The sequence below is a fragment of the Callorhinus ursinus genome, unplaced genomic scaffold (assembly GCF_003265705.2).
Source record: "Callorhinus ursinus isolate GAN/ISIS: 27379988/994484 unplaced genomic scaffold, GSC_fseal_2.0 scaffold18, whole genome shotgun sequence".
Lineage (NCBI taxonomy): Eukaryota > Metazoa > Chordata > Mammalia > Carnivora > Otariidae > Callorhinus > Callorhinus ursinus.
The window spans coordinates 19,788,870-19,809,521 of NW_027397080.1; the positions used below are offsets into that span (position 1 = coordinate 19,788,870).

The following is a 20,652-nucleotide window of genomic DNA, read 5'->3' on the forward strand; positions in this document are numbered from 1 at the left end:
TGTGACTTTGGGCAAACCTATTGAACTTGAATGTCCTCTGTTGGAGTTGGGTAAATCTGTTAAGAACCCTTAAAATTTCGAACTGCCTTGTGGAAACTGAATAAAGTTTGTATTGCTTTTTCTGTAAAAACATGTTTAAAATAGCAGTATAAATATATTACACATTATAAGTGGCAAATAAAATTCCCAGAAAATCTAAAGTGTAGTATAGCTGGTGATTTGTTTCGACACTTTTCACATACCTCTTGTAACCTTTCAGATTGAAATGCATCCTAAACTTTTTTTTTTTTTTTAAGATTTTATTTATCTGAGAGAGAGAATGGGAGACAGAGAGAGCATGAGAGGGGGAGGGTCAGAGGGAGAAGCAGACTCCCCACTGAGCGGGGGAGCCCGATGTGGGACTTGATCCCGGGACTCCAGAATCATGACCTGAGCTGAAGGCAGCTGCCTAACCAGCTGAGCCACCCAGGTGCCCCTGCATCCTAAACTTTTATAGGATTAGAAAACCTCAACATTTTATTCTAAGAACTATACCTAGATCATAAGCAACTTTCAGAATGAAAAGGAGGCCTTTGTAAACTTGAGTAATACTGATTGAATAAATTTGATTGACTAATACTGATTCCTTTATTATTTTCTGAATTGGAGGGTGGGTGTTCTACCATTCTGCTGTTAACATTATCAGTGTTGTAATCCATTGAAGATTTTTTGCCAAGTTGGGTCAGTTTTATAATCAGCCAAAATCTAAGAGCATACATGTATCTTTCTTAAAGGGACTTTTTCCTGTTGAGTAATTTTTATGTAGTGTGTTTTGGTTTCATCTCAAAAAAGAAAAAAAGATCTGTGTTGAGTTTAAAAAAACAGTAAACCAACCGAGGCCTGTATAACAGAGTTTGACCTCTCTGACAATACTGGAAAGATAAAGAAGGTGGAGGTGGACAGTGTTAGATTTCCCCCTCTTGAATCAATACCTTCCCCCAAATACACCCCTTTATCTGAGGTAACAATTTATTCAGTGGATGTGTTAATTTTTTTCTTTGAGTAGGTAATACAGTTCCTTAGTTCAAAAATCAAAAATACGTAGAAAGGTATAGACAAAGAAGTCCCACTTGTACCTAGCTCCATCTACTGCATTCCCTTGGACCCAGTACACACCCAGTTTTAGTAGACCACATAACAGGCAAATATGAGTATTTATTCTTACTTTCCCGACTTTTTACATGACGGTTACAGGTAACCTACTGCATTCACTAATTTATATTTTCTTTATTCACTGTCCTAGTTCATTAGCTCTAAGGTAGTATACCATTATTACGTGTACCACTAAGAAATTATTTAATGTTGCCAATTAAATTATGACACAGTGCTTGCATGTCACATTGACTGTAAGTTGGATCCCTATTTCAGAGATGTAAAAAAGGGGAAAGTGTCTTACCAACAGTTTATCTTGGCAGTCTCTTCATATCCGCTTAGAGCACTTCCTCATTTTTATGGCTATATAATATTCCCTTGTGTAGATCTACTATACTATATTCAACTGGTGGGGCACTGGGTTGTTTCTGATCTTTTATTACTACAATACTGTGGTGAATTAGCTTGTATCTTGTCAGTTGATAAAAGTGCAGATATATCTGTAGGATAGATTCTCAGAGATAGAATTGTGGGCCACAAAGTACATGCATCTGTAATTATTAAGATATTGCCATATTCCCCCTGTACCGATTTACCCTCCCACCAGCAAAATACAAGAGGCCTACTTTCCTCATCCTTGTCAAAGTAGTGTATGATCATATTTTTGGATTTTGCCAGTTAGGTAAATGATATATCTCAAAGCCATAATGATTTGGGTTTAAGTTTTTAATATGTTGAAGGACCATTTGTGTTTCTTTGTATGAGCCTGGTATTCTTGAATTTTGCATATCTTTCTATTCAGTTTTCCATTAAGCTTTTTCTTATTTTCTGGAGCTCTGATATTAAAAAAATAGAGATTAACTCTTTGTGATAGAAGTCATTTGTCTTTTGGCTCCACTTCTGGCACTTTTTGCCATGTGAAAGCCATTTATTTTTAGTAGTTGAATTTTATCACTCTTTTATATAATAGATTTTAAATCACAAAGCCTTCCTTGGAGCAGTGTTATGTAAAGGAATTATCTTTATTTTCTTTCTTTTTTTTTTAAGATTTTATTTATTTGTTTGACAGAAAAAGAGCACAAGGAGGGAGAGCAGCAGGCAGAGGGAGAGGGAGAAGCAGAGCAGAGAGCCGGACGTGGGCTCAATCCCAATCAGGGCCTGTGCCAAAGGCAGATGCTTAACCAACTGAGCCATCTAGGCGCCCCACCTTTATTTTCTTTTAATATTTTTCTGTCTCTCCCTATCTCTACCCCTGTCCACCCCTTTTAAAATTTTTGATCTATTTGGAATTTATCCTGGTATATAGTCTGAGGTATGAATCCAACTTTTTTTTTTAAGATTTTATTTTTAAGTAATCTTTACACCCAATGTGGGGCTCGCACTCACAACCCTGAGATCAAGAGTCACATGCCCCTCTGACTAAGCCAGCCAGGCACCCCCCCCCAACTTTTATTTTTATCCAAGTGAACACTATACTGTTTCAGTGATTTAAACATTATAGTTTGTTATATCTGGTAGGGCTAGTCTCTGAATTTTGTTAATTTTTTTCCTGACTATTCTTGTTTATTTTTTTCATACGAACTTTAGAATTAACTTAGTTCGGGGGGGGGGGAGCAAAACCCCAAAACATGTTGTTTCAGTTGGTACTTAGGGACCTGTTAAATTTGTGAATTAACTTAGTAATTTCCTGTTGGTTCCTTGAAGGTTCTATTCAGTGTTAGGTACTTTCTTATTTATTTTTTTTAGAATTTATTTTTAAAGATTTTATTTATTTATTTGACAGAGAGCACAGGCAGGGAAAGCAGCAGAGAGAGAGGGAGAAGCGGGCTCCCCACTGTGCAGAGACCCATATGTGGGGCTCAGTCCCAGCACCTTGGGATCATGACCTGAGCCGAAAGCAGATACTTAACCGGCTGAGCCACCCAGGCCACCCCAGTGTTAGTTACTTTAATGACAGGGCAGGAGAAGGAACCAATAATCTATATAAATTGGTAACTGACAGAATAATTTTCTTGTCAATTTTTATACTTTCTGTGATGCACCTTTATTATTTAATGTTTTTGAGAAGGAAAGCCTGCTGTGAGGATAGGAAGAAATACCTTAACATAAGACTTCAGCTAAAATTAAGTAGCCATTGCCAATTTTGTGTATTTGTTGTATTAGGTGAAAGTTTTATTTGTGAGAAACTTGGCTACTACAGTGACAGAAGAAATACTGGAAAAGTCATTTTCTGAATTTGGAAAACTCGAGCGAGTGAAGAAGTTGAAAGATTATGCATTTGTTCATTTTGAAGACAGAGGAGCAGCTGTTAAGGTAGAGATTTTGAAATTTTGCTTCTTGATATTTGAATTTTGTTGTTGAAACTCACTAAACACATAAGATGACTTTAAAAACTGAAATAAAATTGGTTTTCAGCTTTTCCCGAACTCTGGAACTTTCTTTTAATAATCTGTGAAGTGGTAGTAGTGTAACAGGTAAGATTTCATATTTCAAAGCCTGATTATTACTAACTGGGTTTGTGATTTCAGGCAAGTTATTTTTAATCTCTGTATTTTTTGTAAGCCTAAGATTTGATAGCATGATGCCCTGGAAATATTACAAGGTATAGTAATTAGCTGCTGTAAATGGTAAAGAGGTAATGAATCGTATTGTAACTACTTTGTTTACCTTAGTTGGTGGACCTGTGAAAGACCCAGAGTAGTGTACGTGACTTCACACACAGTACAGCATATCGAATTCAGCAGATGGGTTCTGAGAGAGTGGTTAGTCCTTCATAGATTTGCCTTTCTTCAGTCATTGCAGAATTCCAATAGTATTAACTGTGTTGCTGGTTTCAGTAGTTGTTAGAGATCTGTTTCTTGCATATAATAGTCGATTTGATGATAGTAATGAAAGGTGTGGAAAAAGTATTTTCGTGTGGTGGCTAGAGGGTAAAACCTGAATACCTGTGCTGTTTTCTGCTGATAATGGATCAGCAGCATCTTTCATGGGTAAAATTTGTCGTTTCTTGTTGCTCTTACCTTTCCCAGTGGGGGAGAGAAGACAAAATACTAACAAAAGTTTTTTATTTGGGGAGGTAGGTTCAAGATCCTCAATGACTCAGGCCTGGTCCTTTTTCTGCATTGGTCTGTTGGAGTGGCGCCCCCTCTAATTCGAGCAGTTTCTGTTTCCTGCCCAGGATATTTGCTTTAAAGTGTGCCTCATAGAATCTTTGGACTAGTTAGAATTTATTGGTTTGCTTTTCGATGAAAGCTAATTAGTGAGACAGCATTGCTTACAAAATTCACAGCTTAGTGCAGAATTTAATGCTTGGTTTCTGAAATTGCCAGTGGTATGAAACACGGATAACTAATTGATACCTTCTAAATACTTTTCATTCAGTTGTTATTACTAATTGATACCTTCTAAATACTTTTCATTCAGTTGTTATTAAATAACTGGTTGTCTCTAATTGAAAAGAAGTATAAAAACTGGTAGGGTGGTTTGCCAAAGAAGTCTCTGAAATTACAAAATATATCAGCAACTGGGGAACTTCTGTGGACTTACTTAGTTGCTTTAGGTGAAGTAGCCAAAAGCTAATGTGGTAAAGGGGAGCAGTTAGTATGTAGAGGAGGACTGATTTAATCTTTGTCTAGATGCTTGTAAATCTCTGAATGTTCTTTATGGATAGAGCATTTTATTCTGTTTGTCCAGATAGAAGAGCGTTTGGGTAGGGAAGCAGAAAGGCTGTGGCAAGGAGGTGAGGTATTTTGTTACTGAGTTACTTGAACTTGGATGTATGGCAGAGGCTGTTAGGTGGAACAACATAGATAAAGGACTAGAGCATAGGATGCTTTTGATTACTGCTTTCCAGGTGAATACTCAAGTCTTCATCAGTCCACGCCAGTTCCGGGCTCTGCTCTTAACTGTTCAGGTGAAGTATGTTTAGGTGAAGTGTTGTGGAGGAAACCTAGGCATTTTTTGGTTCTTGTTCAGTTTAACTGATAACCTCATTCAGTAACCTCATTTGTCTTTCAGATCTTTAAGATTTTTATGGAAGAGCAGTTTCAGATTCACATGTTGAATGTCATGTTTTTATTTTAAAATTTGAGTCCTGAAAAGTTTGTGTTAATTACGGCACTTTTCCCAGATGGGGATTTGCTTCTTTGGTATGGCTCAACCTTGAGAGGTTAGTTATTCGGGATTAAGGAGCAGTGATAGGCAGCTCTGGAAGCCCATTTATTTTTTTAAATATAAGAGTAGGACATCAGTTTTGTTTTCAATATAATTTACATGTAAGAAGGTAAGATTGAGGGAAATAAGTACTTTGTATTTTTTTCTTCGTGGCTAGATTCTTTTGCCAATTAAAATAGTTGTGAAGTAAATTTTTTATTAATTGGCACAGGTATGTCTATGTAATTATGTTTTAAAGTATTATTTTTACTTGCAAAATAAATTTATTTTTGTAATTTTGTATAGGCCATGGATGAAATGAATGGCAAGGAAATAGAAGGGGAAGAAATTGAAATAGTCTTAGCCAAGCCACCAGACAAGAAAAGGAAAGAGCGCCAAGCTGCTAGACAGGCTTCCAGAAGCACTGCGTGAGTCTACATTTTAGTAAATACATCTCTGAACAAAGAATAAGTTGGAAATAGAGATCAACTTAATAGTCTTGAAGTAAGCTAATTTGTTTTTTCTTTTCTCCCTTCCCTCCATCGCTAGGTATGAAGATTATTACTATCACCCTCCTCCTCGTATGCCACCTCCAATTAGAGGTCGGGGTCGTGGTGGGGGGAGAGGTGGATATGGCTACCCTCCAGATTACTATGGCTATGAAGATTACTATGATGATTACTATGGTTATGATTATCACGACTATCGTGGAGGCTATGAAGATCCCTACTACGGCTATGATGATGGCTATGCAGTAAGAGGAAGAGGAGGAGGAAGGGGAGGGCGAGGTGCTCCACCACCACCAAGGGGGCGGGGAGCACCACCTCCAAGAGGTAGAGCTGGCTATTCACAGAGGGGGGCACCTTTGGGACCACCAAGAGGCTCTAGGGGTGGCAGAGGGGGTCCTGCACAACAGCAGAGAGGCCGTGGTTCCCGTGGATCTCGGGGCAATCGTGGGGGCAATGTAGGAGGCAAGAGAAAGGCAGATGGGTACAACCAGCCTGATTCCAAGCGCCGTCAGACCAACAACCAACAGAACTGGGGTTCCCAACCCATCGCTCAGCAGCCGCTTCAGCAAGGTGGTGACTATTCTGGTAACTATGGTTACAATAATGACAACCAGGAATTTTATCAGGATACTTATGGGCAACAGTGGAAATAGACAAGTGAGGGCTTGAAAATGATATTGGCAAGATCCGATTGGCTCTAGATCTACATTCTTCAAAAAAAAAATTGGCTTAACTGTTTCATCTTTAAGTAGCAGTTTGCTGCCATTTGTATTGGGCTGAAGAAATCACTATTGTATATATACTCAAGTCTTTTTATTTTTTTTTTCCTCTTTTCATAAATGCTCTTGGACATTATTGGGCTTGCAGAGTTCCCTTATTCTGGGGGTTACAATGCTTTTATCGTTTCAGGCTTCATTTTAGCTTCAAAAACAAGCTGAGCACACTGTTAAATCATGATTTTGCAGAACCTTTGGTTTTGGACAGTTTCATTTTTTTGGATTTGGGATAGATTACACAGGAGTATGGAGTATGCTGTAAATAAAAATACAAGCTAGTGCTTTGTCTTAGTAGTTTTAAGAAATTAAAGCAAACAAATTTAAGTTTTCTTGTATTGAAAATAACCTATGATTGTATGTTTTGCATTCCTAGAAGTAGGTTAACTGTGTTTTTAAATTGTTATAACTTCACACCTTTTTGAAATCTGCCCTACAAAATTTGTTTGGCTTAAACGTCAAAGCCGTGACAATTTGTTCTTTGATGTGATTGTATTTCCAATTTCTTGTTCATGTAAGATTTCAATAAAACTAAAAAATCTATTCAAAACATTACCTATTTCAAATTCAATTGTGTCCTAAAACATTATTTTATTCGTAATCCTTTGCAAGGAATATTGTTTTCAAATTATAACTGCCTATGTGAGTGATCAAATTCATGCAAAATTTCTTGTCTATTCCAATATGTATTGTGGCTATCAGACTGAGGATTAGTCTAAATTCTAGTATTTATTCCAAATAGCACTTTATTGATTGGTGTTCTCTCATAGTCTCTTCTGATTTTGAAAATTTGTCCTTTATTTTTATAAAAACAGGTTCAAAGGCTTTTGAACATTCTTGCAGGCATTGGATAATTTGCGTTAAATAAAATGGGGTTGGGGAAGCAGACTGCAATTTATTTTTGACCCACATTCTTTCTATAAAGGATAATTTGTTGACTGAAGACCTTATTTGCTGGATAAGTGAATGTATAACAGGAAAAAACGTTAATACTGTGGCGTCAATTGCACTGCGGACTAAACTTCCGTTGTAGTATACGTGATCATGGCTACCACTTCAGTTACTGGTTTAGGAATATAATTTCCTATTGCTACATAAATTTGCTTTGAGAAGCACTCATGCCTTATAAGAGAGGCTTAAAAATGTCCACTAGTTATACTTCTAACTTTCTGTTAATACCTTTTATTTTTTTACTGCCCTCCTGGCTAAAGTTTTTGTTGGCCGAGTTATAACGTCTATTTCCCTGTTTCCTTTAGAAATTCTGAATTATTGTAATGACAGTTTTGCTTGCGAATAAGAGGAACAAAAGAATCCAAACTTTACAATGCAGAAAAGTCTGGATCACATTCAAATTACCATAAAATTTTCCCTTCCGTTTTACTCCTAGGTGGGTCTAAAATGTTTTTAAATTATAAAAATAAGCCACTTAGGGAATAATTAAAATGGGCACACCATTATTTTGTGTTTTGTTCCTGTTTGGTGTCTTTTATGACAGCAGTAGGAGATCTCAGGATCATAAGCCAGTTAATTCCTTATGAGCGTGCTTAGATCATATTTTGGGTTTCATGGCTTGTCTTTTGATTTCAAGTAAGAAAATTAATATTTACTGATGAAAGTCTATATTTCATTTCTCTTTAAAAGTACACTTTATTATATAGTTCAGTAAGTTAACAGGCCTTATTAATATTCCTCTTGTGTTTTGGAAACTCAAAAAGGAATTATATAGTCTGTTGTATAGTAGTTCCAAATTAACATGGGTATCTATTTGGTAAAGCTTAGATCCAGTTGTTTTTCTTATGCCCATGTATGTAAGTAAAGACACCAAACATTCTTTAAATGCTGCTTTTAAACTTTGAAAATACAATTTGTAGTTACTATAACTATAAGCCTTACTTAGACTTAAATAAAATCCTGATTTTTCTTGGAAAGAAGAAAGCATCTACAAGTAAAATTTGATTTATTTGTATTTCTTAAAATTAGATGTTACCAGATACAAAGTTAATGGAGAAAATTAGGAATGGATAAAGAAGTGATTCTGAAAAAGTAACTGATTGTGCTTCCCCTACCCATCCTAAAATATAAACCCTAGCAAAAACGTAAGACTAAAACTTTGGTTCCACATCAAAATCCTTTCCTTTAATTGCAAATAATATTTTACTCTCACCTATTAAAATATGTCTAAGAGATGGCCCTCTAATATTGCTTTATAGGTTTTTTTGTAGCTATTTTATTTCACAGAAAAACACAACTTTTTGAACATTGTCTCACTTTAGAGCTTTCTCCCTTGTTGATACCTTGTAAACTCTTGCTGTAGCAGCATTCAGAGAAAAGAGATTCAGAGCTTAACTTTTCACAGAAATAAATCTAACAGTCTAATACATAAACCTGAAAAATGTGCATTCAGGATGTCTTTATTTTAGATTTTCATTAGCTGTTTTATTTTAATGAATTTTTTTTAATGAGTTCTGGGAAATTTCATTTCCTGCTCTTATGCCATCTTTTTTGTTCCCCAACCTAATTCATTTGCTTTTACTTATGAGCCTGCTACAGTAATGTGTGTTGGGAAATATATTTACATTATATTGAGGCCAACCTCTTCTTTGTAGGAACCCTCCTAAGACTGACCTAAGTACACCCCTTTCCCATAATGGAATGCTAATTTTTATTTGATCACTCATTTATAGCAGTTGCTTAAATGTATGTATTTAAATGACGGTGTTTTAATTTTTTAAAAGCAAAAAACTTCTAATAAGTTGCCAGATTTCTAATAAATCAAGTTTATTTGATCAATTGATATGGAAATTGAGTTACTATGGTTCTGTAGTTAGTTTTTTTAAGCAGAGTTCAGCATAATTGTTTTTCAGTTTTCTTAGTTACTAGGGTTATTCTGCATAAGAAAGCCCAATGCTTTCTGTTAGTAGACAATTTTTCTCTCATTTGGAATCTGACTTAGGAGGTGAACCCTCTTTTTAAAAAGATCAGCATGCATCAAAATAAATTCTATTTTAAATTCCAAAAGAAGGGACATAAAATTCCATTCCTAGCATAAAGCCACATAATATTCTGGAAACTCATTACATCATTTGCCTCCTGCCCATTTGGATAATCATACCTACGTTTTATTAATTGTGTATTATTTGTAAAATCCAAAACCCTTCCAGTAAATACTTGCTATAAGGCTATTATTTGTCAGTTACAAAGACTTCTACATATGTTAAAATTTGCAGTTTCGATTTTTCCAAAGAGAATTTTGTTACACTGAATTATCTGGTATTCTTAAAACCAGCGAAGTATGTGGAAGAAATGATAATGTTAGTGTTGTCCCTTATTGTGTAGCATCTCTTAAGTGAGCAGCTAAGAAAAAGCCTTATAGAAAGAGTGCACTGGATTTATAAGTGTGTTTATGTTTCTCTAAGAATGGGAGCTTCTGTTAACTTAGTTCTCAGTAAGCCCGTGAATTGGGTGACTGATTAGAGAATTCAGAATGACAAATCCACTAACCAAGCATGTTTACTTTTGCACTAGAAGTTTGTGAATTAGTTCTGAATTTTGAAATGCAAACACCAAGCCTTAAAAATACTGCATATTTAATGTATTGGTCAGTAATTAATAATAAATACTTAATTGGAAATAGTTACTGTTAATCTTTCTAGAATAGTTTTTTTCTTTTTAAATATATATACTTACGTATTTTTTATTTAGAGGTTACCAGAAGCTCTGGGTTTTTTGTTTTGTTTTGTTTTTGTTTTTTAACCATTTTCAGATGTTATCCAGAAATCTGCAAGTGTACTTTTCCTGTTTTAACTCCTTCCTTTTATCACCTGACTATCAGGGAAGCGAGGTTGAGGCTGCCCTGACCTGACATGTCATGATGTCGACTTGCTAGGTGGGGTTCGCTGGGGACGATAACCAGTGGAATTGTTGGTAAGAAATTTTTTTTTCCTATTTTTTTTTTTATCAGTAGTGGGGCATTAAGTGTGGGAGAATGCCCATATTTTATAAGTGGGCATTTATGTTGGCCTTGTAGACAAGACTTTAATATTAAATAATTTAGTTCTTAATAGGAACATATAATAACTACTTCATACTTTTTATTCTCAAATTATAGTTTAGCAGGAAAGGTCTGCAAGTATGAAGTAATAAAATACTCGGTATATTTTAGGTGATTGAAGTAGACACTTTACAAGATAGATTCTAAAGTCTTTTAGACAATAAATTTGCTTTATTTTACTGTGGTTTCAATCCCTCTAACATCTTTATGTTTGCATTTTTATTGGGTAGATTAGCACATAATGCATCTTAAGAGATGTTTATTGCACGCTGATAGTAAAACTAGAAGGTGTTGATAGGATGGAGGATTTAAACACTAGGAGAAATTATTTTTTAAATCTTCCAAAAAATTTTAACAGTGTAAAATGGAACTTAAAAGAGCAATTTCACAAACAGGAGAGGACTTGTTTTAAAAATACATTTGATATTAGAACCTTGAACATAGCAAAACCATAAATCTATCAACAACTTGTGTTTTGTTTGAAACCCAGGACAGCTGTTGGGATTAGTGGGTATTGGTTGAATCAGTCAATTTTTAGATGATATTTTAAAAGAAAATCTCTCACAGTAGAGGATTCCGTAATAGTAAAGTATAAATCAAGGAAATTAAATTTAATAACTGAGCATTTCTGACCATAACATATAAAAAAATAATTGTAATATGACTTAATCACTGATTAAAAGTAATTGTGAGTATTCATGCCTGAAGAACCTCCTAAATATTCTTATACCTCCTTTGTTGGTTGAACGTATCAGTCTAGGAAGAATCTCTTAGGTGTTAAACGTGCTAGTCAGTATCCTGAAATCTTGTCTGTAAGCTTGTTGTAGACTACTTGTAAGTCGTTACAATGAAATTATACTTTAAGAATTGCAGTGATTGCATCATTTTGTTGAGGTACTTGTTTCTCTTCTGACACATTTTATGCTGTACCAGTGATAGAAAAGATTATGAAGATTGCACTAATAATGTGCTCTTTGGAAAGCTTGATAGTAAGCAGTAGGAACACTCAAGTAATTCTTATGGGTTCATCTTTGCAGCACAAAGTCTAGTTACTGGCTTTGATATACTAACAACAAAATGCATTTCATGGGATCAGGAAGGGAGACATTGCGGGGTGGGGGGACAGCTTAAATTCCTCAAATACAAACAGGGGCTTTCATTTTATGTGGTAATTTTGTCAGGATCCCATGAACATTGCTTTTCTTGATTTCTCATTTATAATGGTTGGACAAAAGGAACTTCTCTAGCCTGTTCAGGAACATAGGTAGAATTGTACTTTAACAAATCCTACCTAGATTTTTAGTACTATGTTGTAAGACTATTTCTATAATTGAGCTGAAAGCTCCTGTGAACATTAACATTGCTATATGCATACAGTAATATGAGAATATTAAAGTAGGTACATTTGCAAGACCACTTAATCGGCAGTTTAATAAAAATCGTGCTTTTGGTACAGTGTTCAGGTACCATAACTGTATTGGAATATTTGTACAATGTTAAATATTTTTAATAAAATCTAACATGTTCAAAATGTTGTGTTGGTGATTTTGGGTGGGGTGTGATGGTTTCAATTGTGCAAAACAGATTCAGTAGTTCTGTAATTGAGACTTTTGTGGTCAAATGGAGTTCCTGTCTTCAAATTCAGTACTAGGTATCGGGTACCGATTTGAAGGAAGACAGTGAAGGAGTGGGAAGGAGTAAAAATAAAAGAGCTGAACTTGAGGGGGTTTATTAAAGTGTCAGGAAGTAGCTTTACTGGGGGTTAAAGCTGGGTCTTCAGGTTTAAGATGGGAATGTTGGCTTTTGGCATAAAAGGTTGCCAGTAAAGTTTTTCTGATGAAATTGTGGCATATCCATTTGGAAATGATCCTAGAAAACATGCAGAGGTGGGCAAAGGGAAACACTTGTACAGTGCTTTCAGTAGGCATTTTATTCCCCGTGTTCTTGACTCCTTGACATAAATGCCAGCAAGTGAAGAAGTGGTGAGGGGAATATTTGAGGAAGGCTGTGTTGGAGGGTTTAGATGTATCATTGGGAAATGTCTCCAGTATACAAGAAGTACCATATTGAGAGTGATTTCTTAAAACTATAAGCGTTTCTGTTTTCATTATTGATCCCATTCTCCTGAGGAGAGCTCTAATACAATACTTTTTCTTGTGAGTTCTTTCCCTTGAGGGTGTACTTAGTTCTTTATCAAAGAGGTAGAAGTTCTGCAACTCAGAATGGAAATTTACCTGAAGAAATTTGCTCATTTGTCTGTAAACTGTACCATTAATAGCAAAAAAGATCTAGGAGGAATGTGATAGGGACCTAATGATCTATAAACAAATTGAGTAAGAAACTCTTCAGAAGGAATAGCAATATAGTCTGCCTTGTCTCTTTTGAATGAAGACTATTAAATAAATGTGAGCTTATTGGGAAGAAAAAGGGATTACCCTACTATTTTGGGGTTTTTTTTTCCCTACTGTTTTAAGATAAGGAGTAGACAAAATAATTCCTCTGGGTTAGTATTTTCCAGAAAGATTTTTATTTGTTGTTTTCCTTTTGTCCAAAATCAACAGATCATTCACAGAGACAAGAAGGAATGTTCTAACCGAAAAAATATCTGAACTTGGGCCCCTTAGGTGTTGACAGAGCTGGGGATGGGGTGGGGCAGCTTACTGATTTATGGTGTGTTTTTTCCGAAAATAAGAGAAGGTTGCTTTTGATGATCGTTTTAAGCTTAGGCTTTATTGGTATCTTTTGGCTCTACCTGAAGCTCTGAATTTATTTAGTTTGTTTTTAGAAACAATTAGATTTTATTAGATATTTTCAGTGGAGTGTATTATATTCACATAGAATATTTTCTGCCTATAGCTATGAAAAAAAATCACATTTCTTTTTACTGAGACTTGAAATTTGAGGCTGAACTCAAGATCATGTATAGGCATTTCCTCAAAAACTAATATGCAAAAAAGATTAATAAGCAAGAGTAGTGTTTTATTCAACTATTTACTTAAAATTCCCAAAGGGTGATTTTTAGGCCCAGCTATCCATTTATTAAGAGAGCAGGAGGTTAAATTAGTCATAAAATTGTACATCTCAAGTCATGCCTTTAAAATAACATGAGGTTTGATCACTTTAAAATTATTTTCCACAAGGGTAAAGGGTGAGGATCAGTATTGGCAAGGATAGTAACATTGGGAGTGGGGGCAGGAGCTCAACCTCCGTTTTCAGATAATGTAAAAGGGAAAATATTTCCTTAAATATGAAAATACTACATTATTGAAGAACTTATATACTGTATCAAGCACTTTTTAATAGAATTTGGAGACAAAGGCATGCCTATACTTTCAGTACTTCAGCTAAGAATCCTTTAAAACTCAAGTATCGGTTGTCTAGGTTTTTAAGTAGATCAAACAGCAGTTCATATGTTTTAAAAAAGCCATTACTGTTTTTAGCTGCTAAATCACTATTGAAATTTTTGTGCTTTATATTGATCAAAATATTGTTTTCATTTGAACCTATTATAAAGAGGTTTATAATTTTTGCTGAATTGGTATGGTCAGAGCAACTTCGGTATACTTTTGGCAATAAATATTTTTGGTTAGGTGGTCCATGTTTAGCATTGGCTGGTCATATTGAAACTTTCCATGCTTCCTGTTAAGAAGTAGAACCTTACCAGAGTAATTGTATTTATGTAGAGTTGGTGTGGAGAAATTTGATCTGTCTAAATACAACCAGTAATTAATATTGTTATTAAAAATTCTTTTTAAATAATGAAGAGTAATACAAGTTTGTTAGTTGTAATGTCATTTCTGTTTGACTTTCCAAAATGTGAAAAAAAAGGTAAATGAGACCATTAGTTGCATTTGTCAAAATAATTTTGAAAGACCTTCTGATGATTATTTTAATTTTCTAGTTAAAACCTGTTTAGGTCATAATTCATCATTTGACAGTATTTTTCAAACTTCAGTGTTGGTAGAAATCCTTGGGGATTTTTTAAAAATGCAGATTATAATTCAGTGGATTTGAGGTGGGGCAAAAATTTGCATTTCTAACATGCTTCTAGGTGATGCCAGTGTCCCTGACTATACTTTGAGTGATAGATTGTCTCACACTCCCTGGGGAATTCAGAGTAGACCTTAGTAGAAAAGGTATCAGCAATAGATGTGTGCAGTGGTTTGCGGGATCTGGTTGGTCTAGTTGGAGATTAAAAACTTAGGCAAAGGCCACCACAAATACTAATAGTTTTCAGGATCCAAAAGAAAGGTTAGGAGTATCATCTTCAAGAAAATGAAATGAGTTTAGAAAAAGAGGCTTTAATATTAAAGTTTTAGGAAATCGGTGGAAAATAGCAACAGGAAGGAAAAAGCAAAAAAGATCAAGTTGCTGAGGAAATGTCATGGCATGTTTATTTAAGAATTAGATCAGAAAGCAGGTTACAAGAGTCATGGAAGATAAAATAACTTCTGAAAGCTCAGAAAAGGAAAGTTGATAGGTTACTAAAAAATACCTGTGTGGTTTTATTTTTCTTGAAATCTCGAACTCTGAAAGAAAAACCATGGTTAACATTCACTAATTAGATCAAAGTAAACCTTGAGTGGGTGGTGAAAAGCTAAAGCAGATTAAGGAAGAAAATCACTAAAGGTGACTTTAAAAACAACTTCTATGGATTAAGATCAACAAATGGGAAATGCTCCATGGAGAATAGAAATGGCAGGTATATGTATAAATTTTTATATAGAGGGGCTAGAGGATATAGGTAGTCCCTGATAAATGTAGCAGAATATCTGATTTTCAACTCTAAAACTTTATTTTGAAAAATAAAAACAGATGAAGTATGGAAAACAAATACTCTGCTGTTTCCTTTCCTTAGCCAAGCTTTTTTTAATGGTAGGTTAGTAATACCATGGTGTATTATGTACCAGGCAGTGTGCTAAAGAATTGCCTTACATTGTGTATTATTATGTAAGCAACAACCCTTTAAGGTAGGTGGTATTGTCCCTGCTTTACTTATGAGGAATTCAGAGATCGAGATTATATAATTTCTTATATATAGCAGGTGGTTCACCTATCTGTGAAGTGGCAAAGCCAGGATTCAAACCCTTTTCTTCCTGACTCCAAGTGTACACTTAACTACTCGGTTAGAAATAGGCCTGATAATGTGAGTTCAGAATTAAATGTTAAATTTTATGTTTACTTTAAACTTTTTACTTTTACAAGAAAGTTTATGTTTAAAGCCCGTTAAGCCTAAAATAAAGGCACCCTGGTTTGAATTTAAAATGATTTTGTCCTAGATTAAAGTGGATTGTTGAAGTGTCTTTTTATGTATGTGTTACGTTGATAGTTCAGTCATCATTTGTTTTCTCATCCTTCATTCATATATAAAAATTTAGGCCAAAATATCATTGAATGTTGCTCTCTGAGAAAGCCAGTTTTCAGCTAGGCAAGATTATACTTGATTTAGAAAGGGGTGCCACTTTCCAAATGACTTAAAATTTTTAAATTTCACTTCAACATATTTTATTCACAAAATCCAAATTTATTTTTATTCTTGAGTTCTGTCTGCACTATTTCTTTCCTTCTTTCTTCCTTTCTTTTTCCTTCCTTTCCTTTCCTTTTCCCTTTTCCTTTCTTTCATAGGCTCCACGCCCAGTGTGGGGCTTGAACTCACGACCCTGAGATCAAGAGTCACATGCTCTACTGACTGAGCCAGCCAGACACCCCCATATCTGTACTAGCATTTAAGCATTTTTAAAGTATTGGTATATTAAGCCATCATCTAATATTTGATTTCAGCCCTTCTCCATTTTTCAAGGACTTAGTGAAAGAGTTGGTTAAACAACTTCACTTACCTGACCTGTGTGTGTGTGCATGCATGCACAAGAATACAAAATTATGCATAAAAATAGCCAGTATGGTGGTATGAAGAATCTACTTGTACACTCTTTAACGAAAATGTTCTCTCCCTGGATACAGAAAGAAAAGTGGCCTTAGAACATTTTTCTCGGTAAATTAATGATGGCTTTAGATTATTCCAGGTATTTTCTTTTCTGCTGTTCTCTTTCATGAAAATCTGAGCCATATAGAAAATACATAGGTCCGTAGATACTGGTAGTTTTGTTAAGCCTATTAATTCTTAATCTTTAATATCTTGCTTGTAGAATTCTGTGTAATTTGAGCCATTGCTTAAAGTAATGGGTATTTCAGAATAGAATCAGGGATTCTCTATTCATCAGTCCTGAATTTAAGGGTCACCATGATAGTCATGTGACACTATATTGGGGGGGAGCCTAAAAGCTCATTTACTATGCCTAAGTTCTCAAGTCATTTCTTTGAGTTTATAACTGATCAGTTGGCCTGGTTCTAAGAAAACTAGTTCTCCTTAACAAAATTTTTACAAGGTTAGTTTTGTTTGGTGTAGACTAAATGTCTGCCAGAGGGAGGTTATTAGTAATATTAGTAATATTAGTAATCCGTGATCATTATCTTCCAAGAATTCAGATTAGATTACAGGAGGCAATAATAGATTTATAAATAGTAGTTATAGTCATCAAAACAAATCTTCCAGAAACACCACTGGAAAGTTAAAAGCTATTTTGTCTCCTATTTCAGCTCATAACTGGAATACATGAATAGTGTGTATGATTTCAGTTATTCCTGGAGAGCAGAAAAGTTTGTAAATTGTGTCATCTTTTTTTTTGTTTGTTTAGCTAACTAAAAATATAGTGCCCACTGGATATGGTCAAAGTAACTTGATTTTAAGAATTTTAACCTATACACATCAAAAACTAATGTATGGTGATTAACATAATAAAAAATTTAAAGGAAAGAATTTTAACCTATACAGTCAATTTTTAATTAAAGAACATATAAATATATAAGATGAGGTGACTTTCTGAATTTGAAAGAACAAATGTGAAGGTAGGTTTCCTTATATTACATTAATAATCTGGCCAATGTCTGAAAAGTCAGTGTTAATTGCTTTTTAAAAACATTTATGTATTAATTTTAGTGGTTTTATTTTAATCTGGACAATAGGTCAAAGCAACGATAATTATGTGCTTCTTAAAATTTACCCAAAGATTTTGTCTAGGGCAGAATATATTTAAGTGTCTGTAGATGGATGTAGTAGCCTTGAAGAAAGAAGTTTGAGTAACTGTAGTCTACCAGATGAACACGGAACATAAATTCTCAGTATATAATATATGTGATCTTGTTCAGTCAATAAACATTTGAAAAAAACTTAAAATAATTCTAATGAGATAGCAAACCCAAATTAAGGCGTCATTATGTCTTCTGGTGTTGAAAATTAACTTTAATCTTATTAATGTAACATGTTTTTCACCTTAAAAGGAAGATTGCAAAAATTTGTACAATAGCTGCTAGTTTATTTCTCCATAGTGTGAGCTCTCAATAATAGTAGGAACTACCAAAATTTTCCATTCTGGATTTTGCCCTTGAAAGATGATATAAAAGTAATTAACTTGTTTTTCTTTTCAGAATATACAGTAACATCTCCATCAAGCTGTTAATGCTTAAGAAGGGATATTAAATGGATCAATCTTGTACATCATTGACCAGATCTAGATAATTGGCTAAAAGTCAGCCATTTATTAAAAATGTTTAGTTTATACATTGATAGTTGATTCATGATCCATTCATTTCACAACCATTGAGTGTTCTGTGTGTTCAGAGTTAGGACTATAGTATTAGTAATCCGTGATCATTATCTTCAAAGAATTCAGATTAGATTACAGAAGGCAATAGTAGATTTATAAATCGTAGTGACAGTCATCAAAACAAATCTTCCAGAAACACCACTGAAAACTTAAAAGCTATTTTGTGCTCCTATTTCAGCTCATAACTGGAATACGTGAATAGTGTGTGTGATTTGTTATTCCTGGAGAGCAGAAAAGTTTGTAAATTGTGTCATCATTTTTTTTGTTTGTTTAGCTAACTAAAAATACAGTGCCCACTGGATATGGTCAAAGTAACTTGATTTTAAGAATTTTAACCTATACAGTCAATTTTTAATTAAAGAACATATAAATATATAAAGATGAGGTGACTGTTTCTGAATTTGAAAGAACAAATGTGAAGGTAGGTTTCCTTATATTTTTATTTTTCCATCACTGAAAACTTTAAACCTTTAAATGAGAAATCTCATGGTTGAACTAATGAGCAGTTCTTTGAAACATTTCTTCCCTCCCTGAAGATAAACAGACATACAGATACTGCTTCGTGCAAATGGAATAGATTTACTAAAAATAACTTTTCTCCATTTCCTGTAACTCATAAAGTTCCTTATGAGGTCAAGCTGTTTTCATACTTCATTATTGTCTTTTGAAACTGATGAATCTAGTGTCTGATAATACATTTTTGTCACAGTATTATACTTCAGTACATTTGACAGGAGCGACTGCTGAGGTGCTTGAAAAAAGATATGATGGCTCCTTTTCAAAAAAGACTCCGGACTCCATGTCTCGTAAGACTATATGGTTTAACCCACCGGCTTACCAGCCTTTATAGCTTTCAGCCTCTTATTTTTCACTCATGAACCTTTTCCTTTTCACAAAGTTCTCTGAGACCTGTAGCTGCCAGCTGGAACTTCAGCAAAAGAAAACTGAAGTTAACATGTCTCATAATTTCAGTCAAAAAGAAACTTGACAGAAGAGCTAATACTGAATATTTCCAGTGGGCTGTCATTGTTTTAAGTTATTTGAATTTAAAGTGTAAGTGTGGAAACGGAGGTCCAGAGATAGTTCGGTCTAAGACCGCCTAAGCAGAAGTAGTCAATCTGGTATTGGACCCAGATGGGGCTGATAGCAGAGCTTATATTTTAACCACCACTCTGTACTACCTTCTGGATTTTACTTGCTGTTTGTTGTCTTACAGGTAAATGTCATTAGGCTTCTTTGGAATATAGAATAAATGGGATACTGCTAACTAGTTTGTTAGACTGGTGGTTTCCCCAGCTCAGAACTAAAGATGGGGCCAAAAACTAGTTTTAGGAATAAGAGCATAAGAATTACTTTGTATTGTGATAGTAAAACTACTGATTGCCACTGAATAGCTGTGAAACTTCCCTTTGGAAATAAATGCTAACTGTGTAGCATCCATTAATCGAACAATGCTTCTTAAACCTGTGTATGATTTTTCAAACTGCTCTTTTTTCTTGTGACAAAAGCCACAAACATCTTGTGATTTGAAATTTCCTTTTACCAGTTTTAAACATCTCCTAGTTAGAGTGTTCAGGATTTGTTTTAAATTACTTTTAATAAAATGGAGCCAGTCTTGTTGGTTTTTTTATCTGCAATCATTATGATTTTACATGGAATTCAATTTTATTGTCTTAACTTTCTTTCCAGATTGGAGTTCTTACTCTTTGAAGGTAAAAGCCACTTTATTTTTGTAAACACTTCTTAGTTGCCCTGTTTTGTACCTTCCCTGGCTTTCTTTTATGTCTTTGAAGTGGCTACCAGAAGGTCATGAAGTATGCTGGGTGCATACATAACCATGGCTTTGTGTAGTGTTGATTATCCTTTTTTTTTTTTTTTAACACCTTTCTGATTACTTGCAGTTGTTCTTCCATTTGTGTGTGTACGTTTTAGAACTGGGGCATTGTTGTTTCCATTTCACTTCATAACTCACAGGATTTGCCTACGCTAGGGTTATAGAATAAAGCTAGAGCAGAACCAGAACTTATGTCCTGATAGTTTTCCTCTCACTTTGATTCCTGGAGAAAGAAGCCTGTCAGTATACCTAAGCAAAGTTCAGTGGCATCCTGATTGATTGCCTGTTAACTTTGGAAAAATCTGTTCTTTAATAGTAACAGCCTACATATGTATGTGTAGTATATATGTGTAGTATGTATGTGTAGCAATATCTCAGAACTGGGATTTATTTAATGACATGGAAGGTAGTCATCAAAGTCATGCTGGCTCTAGTTAAACTTAGCACCAAGACCAACTTCTTTCCAAATAGACATCTAATGAACTAAAGCGCCCTTGGTTGCTTTGGGGCTCCATCCACCTATGTTCTGCCTAGAAGA

General features: G+C 34.6%; 1 protein-coding gene across 3 annotated transcripts in view; it reads left to right on the top strand.

The window, feature by feature from the left end:
* HNRNPR (heterogeneous nuclear ribonucleoprotein R) overlaps positions 1-7,120 on the top strand; it is a 31,717-nt gene extending 24,597 nt beyond the window's left edge. For all 3 annotated transcript variants that reach the window (XM_025856208.2, XM_025856205.2, XM_073903194.1), the window contains 3 exons: positions 3,295-3,444; positions 5,590-5,711; positions 5,833-7,120. In XM_025856208.2, coding sequence (XP_025711993.1) covers positions 3,295-3,444; positions 5,590-5,711; positions 5,833-6,445 — 885 coding nt within the window. In that variant the 3' untranslated portion in view covers positions 6,446-7,120. The remainder of the gene's footprint in view (positions 1-3,294; positions 3,445-5,589; positions 5,712-5,832) is intronic.
* The last annotated feature ends 13,532 nt before the right edge of the window (positions 7,121-20,652 follow it).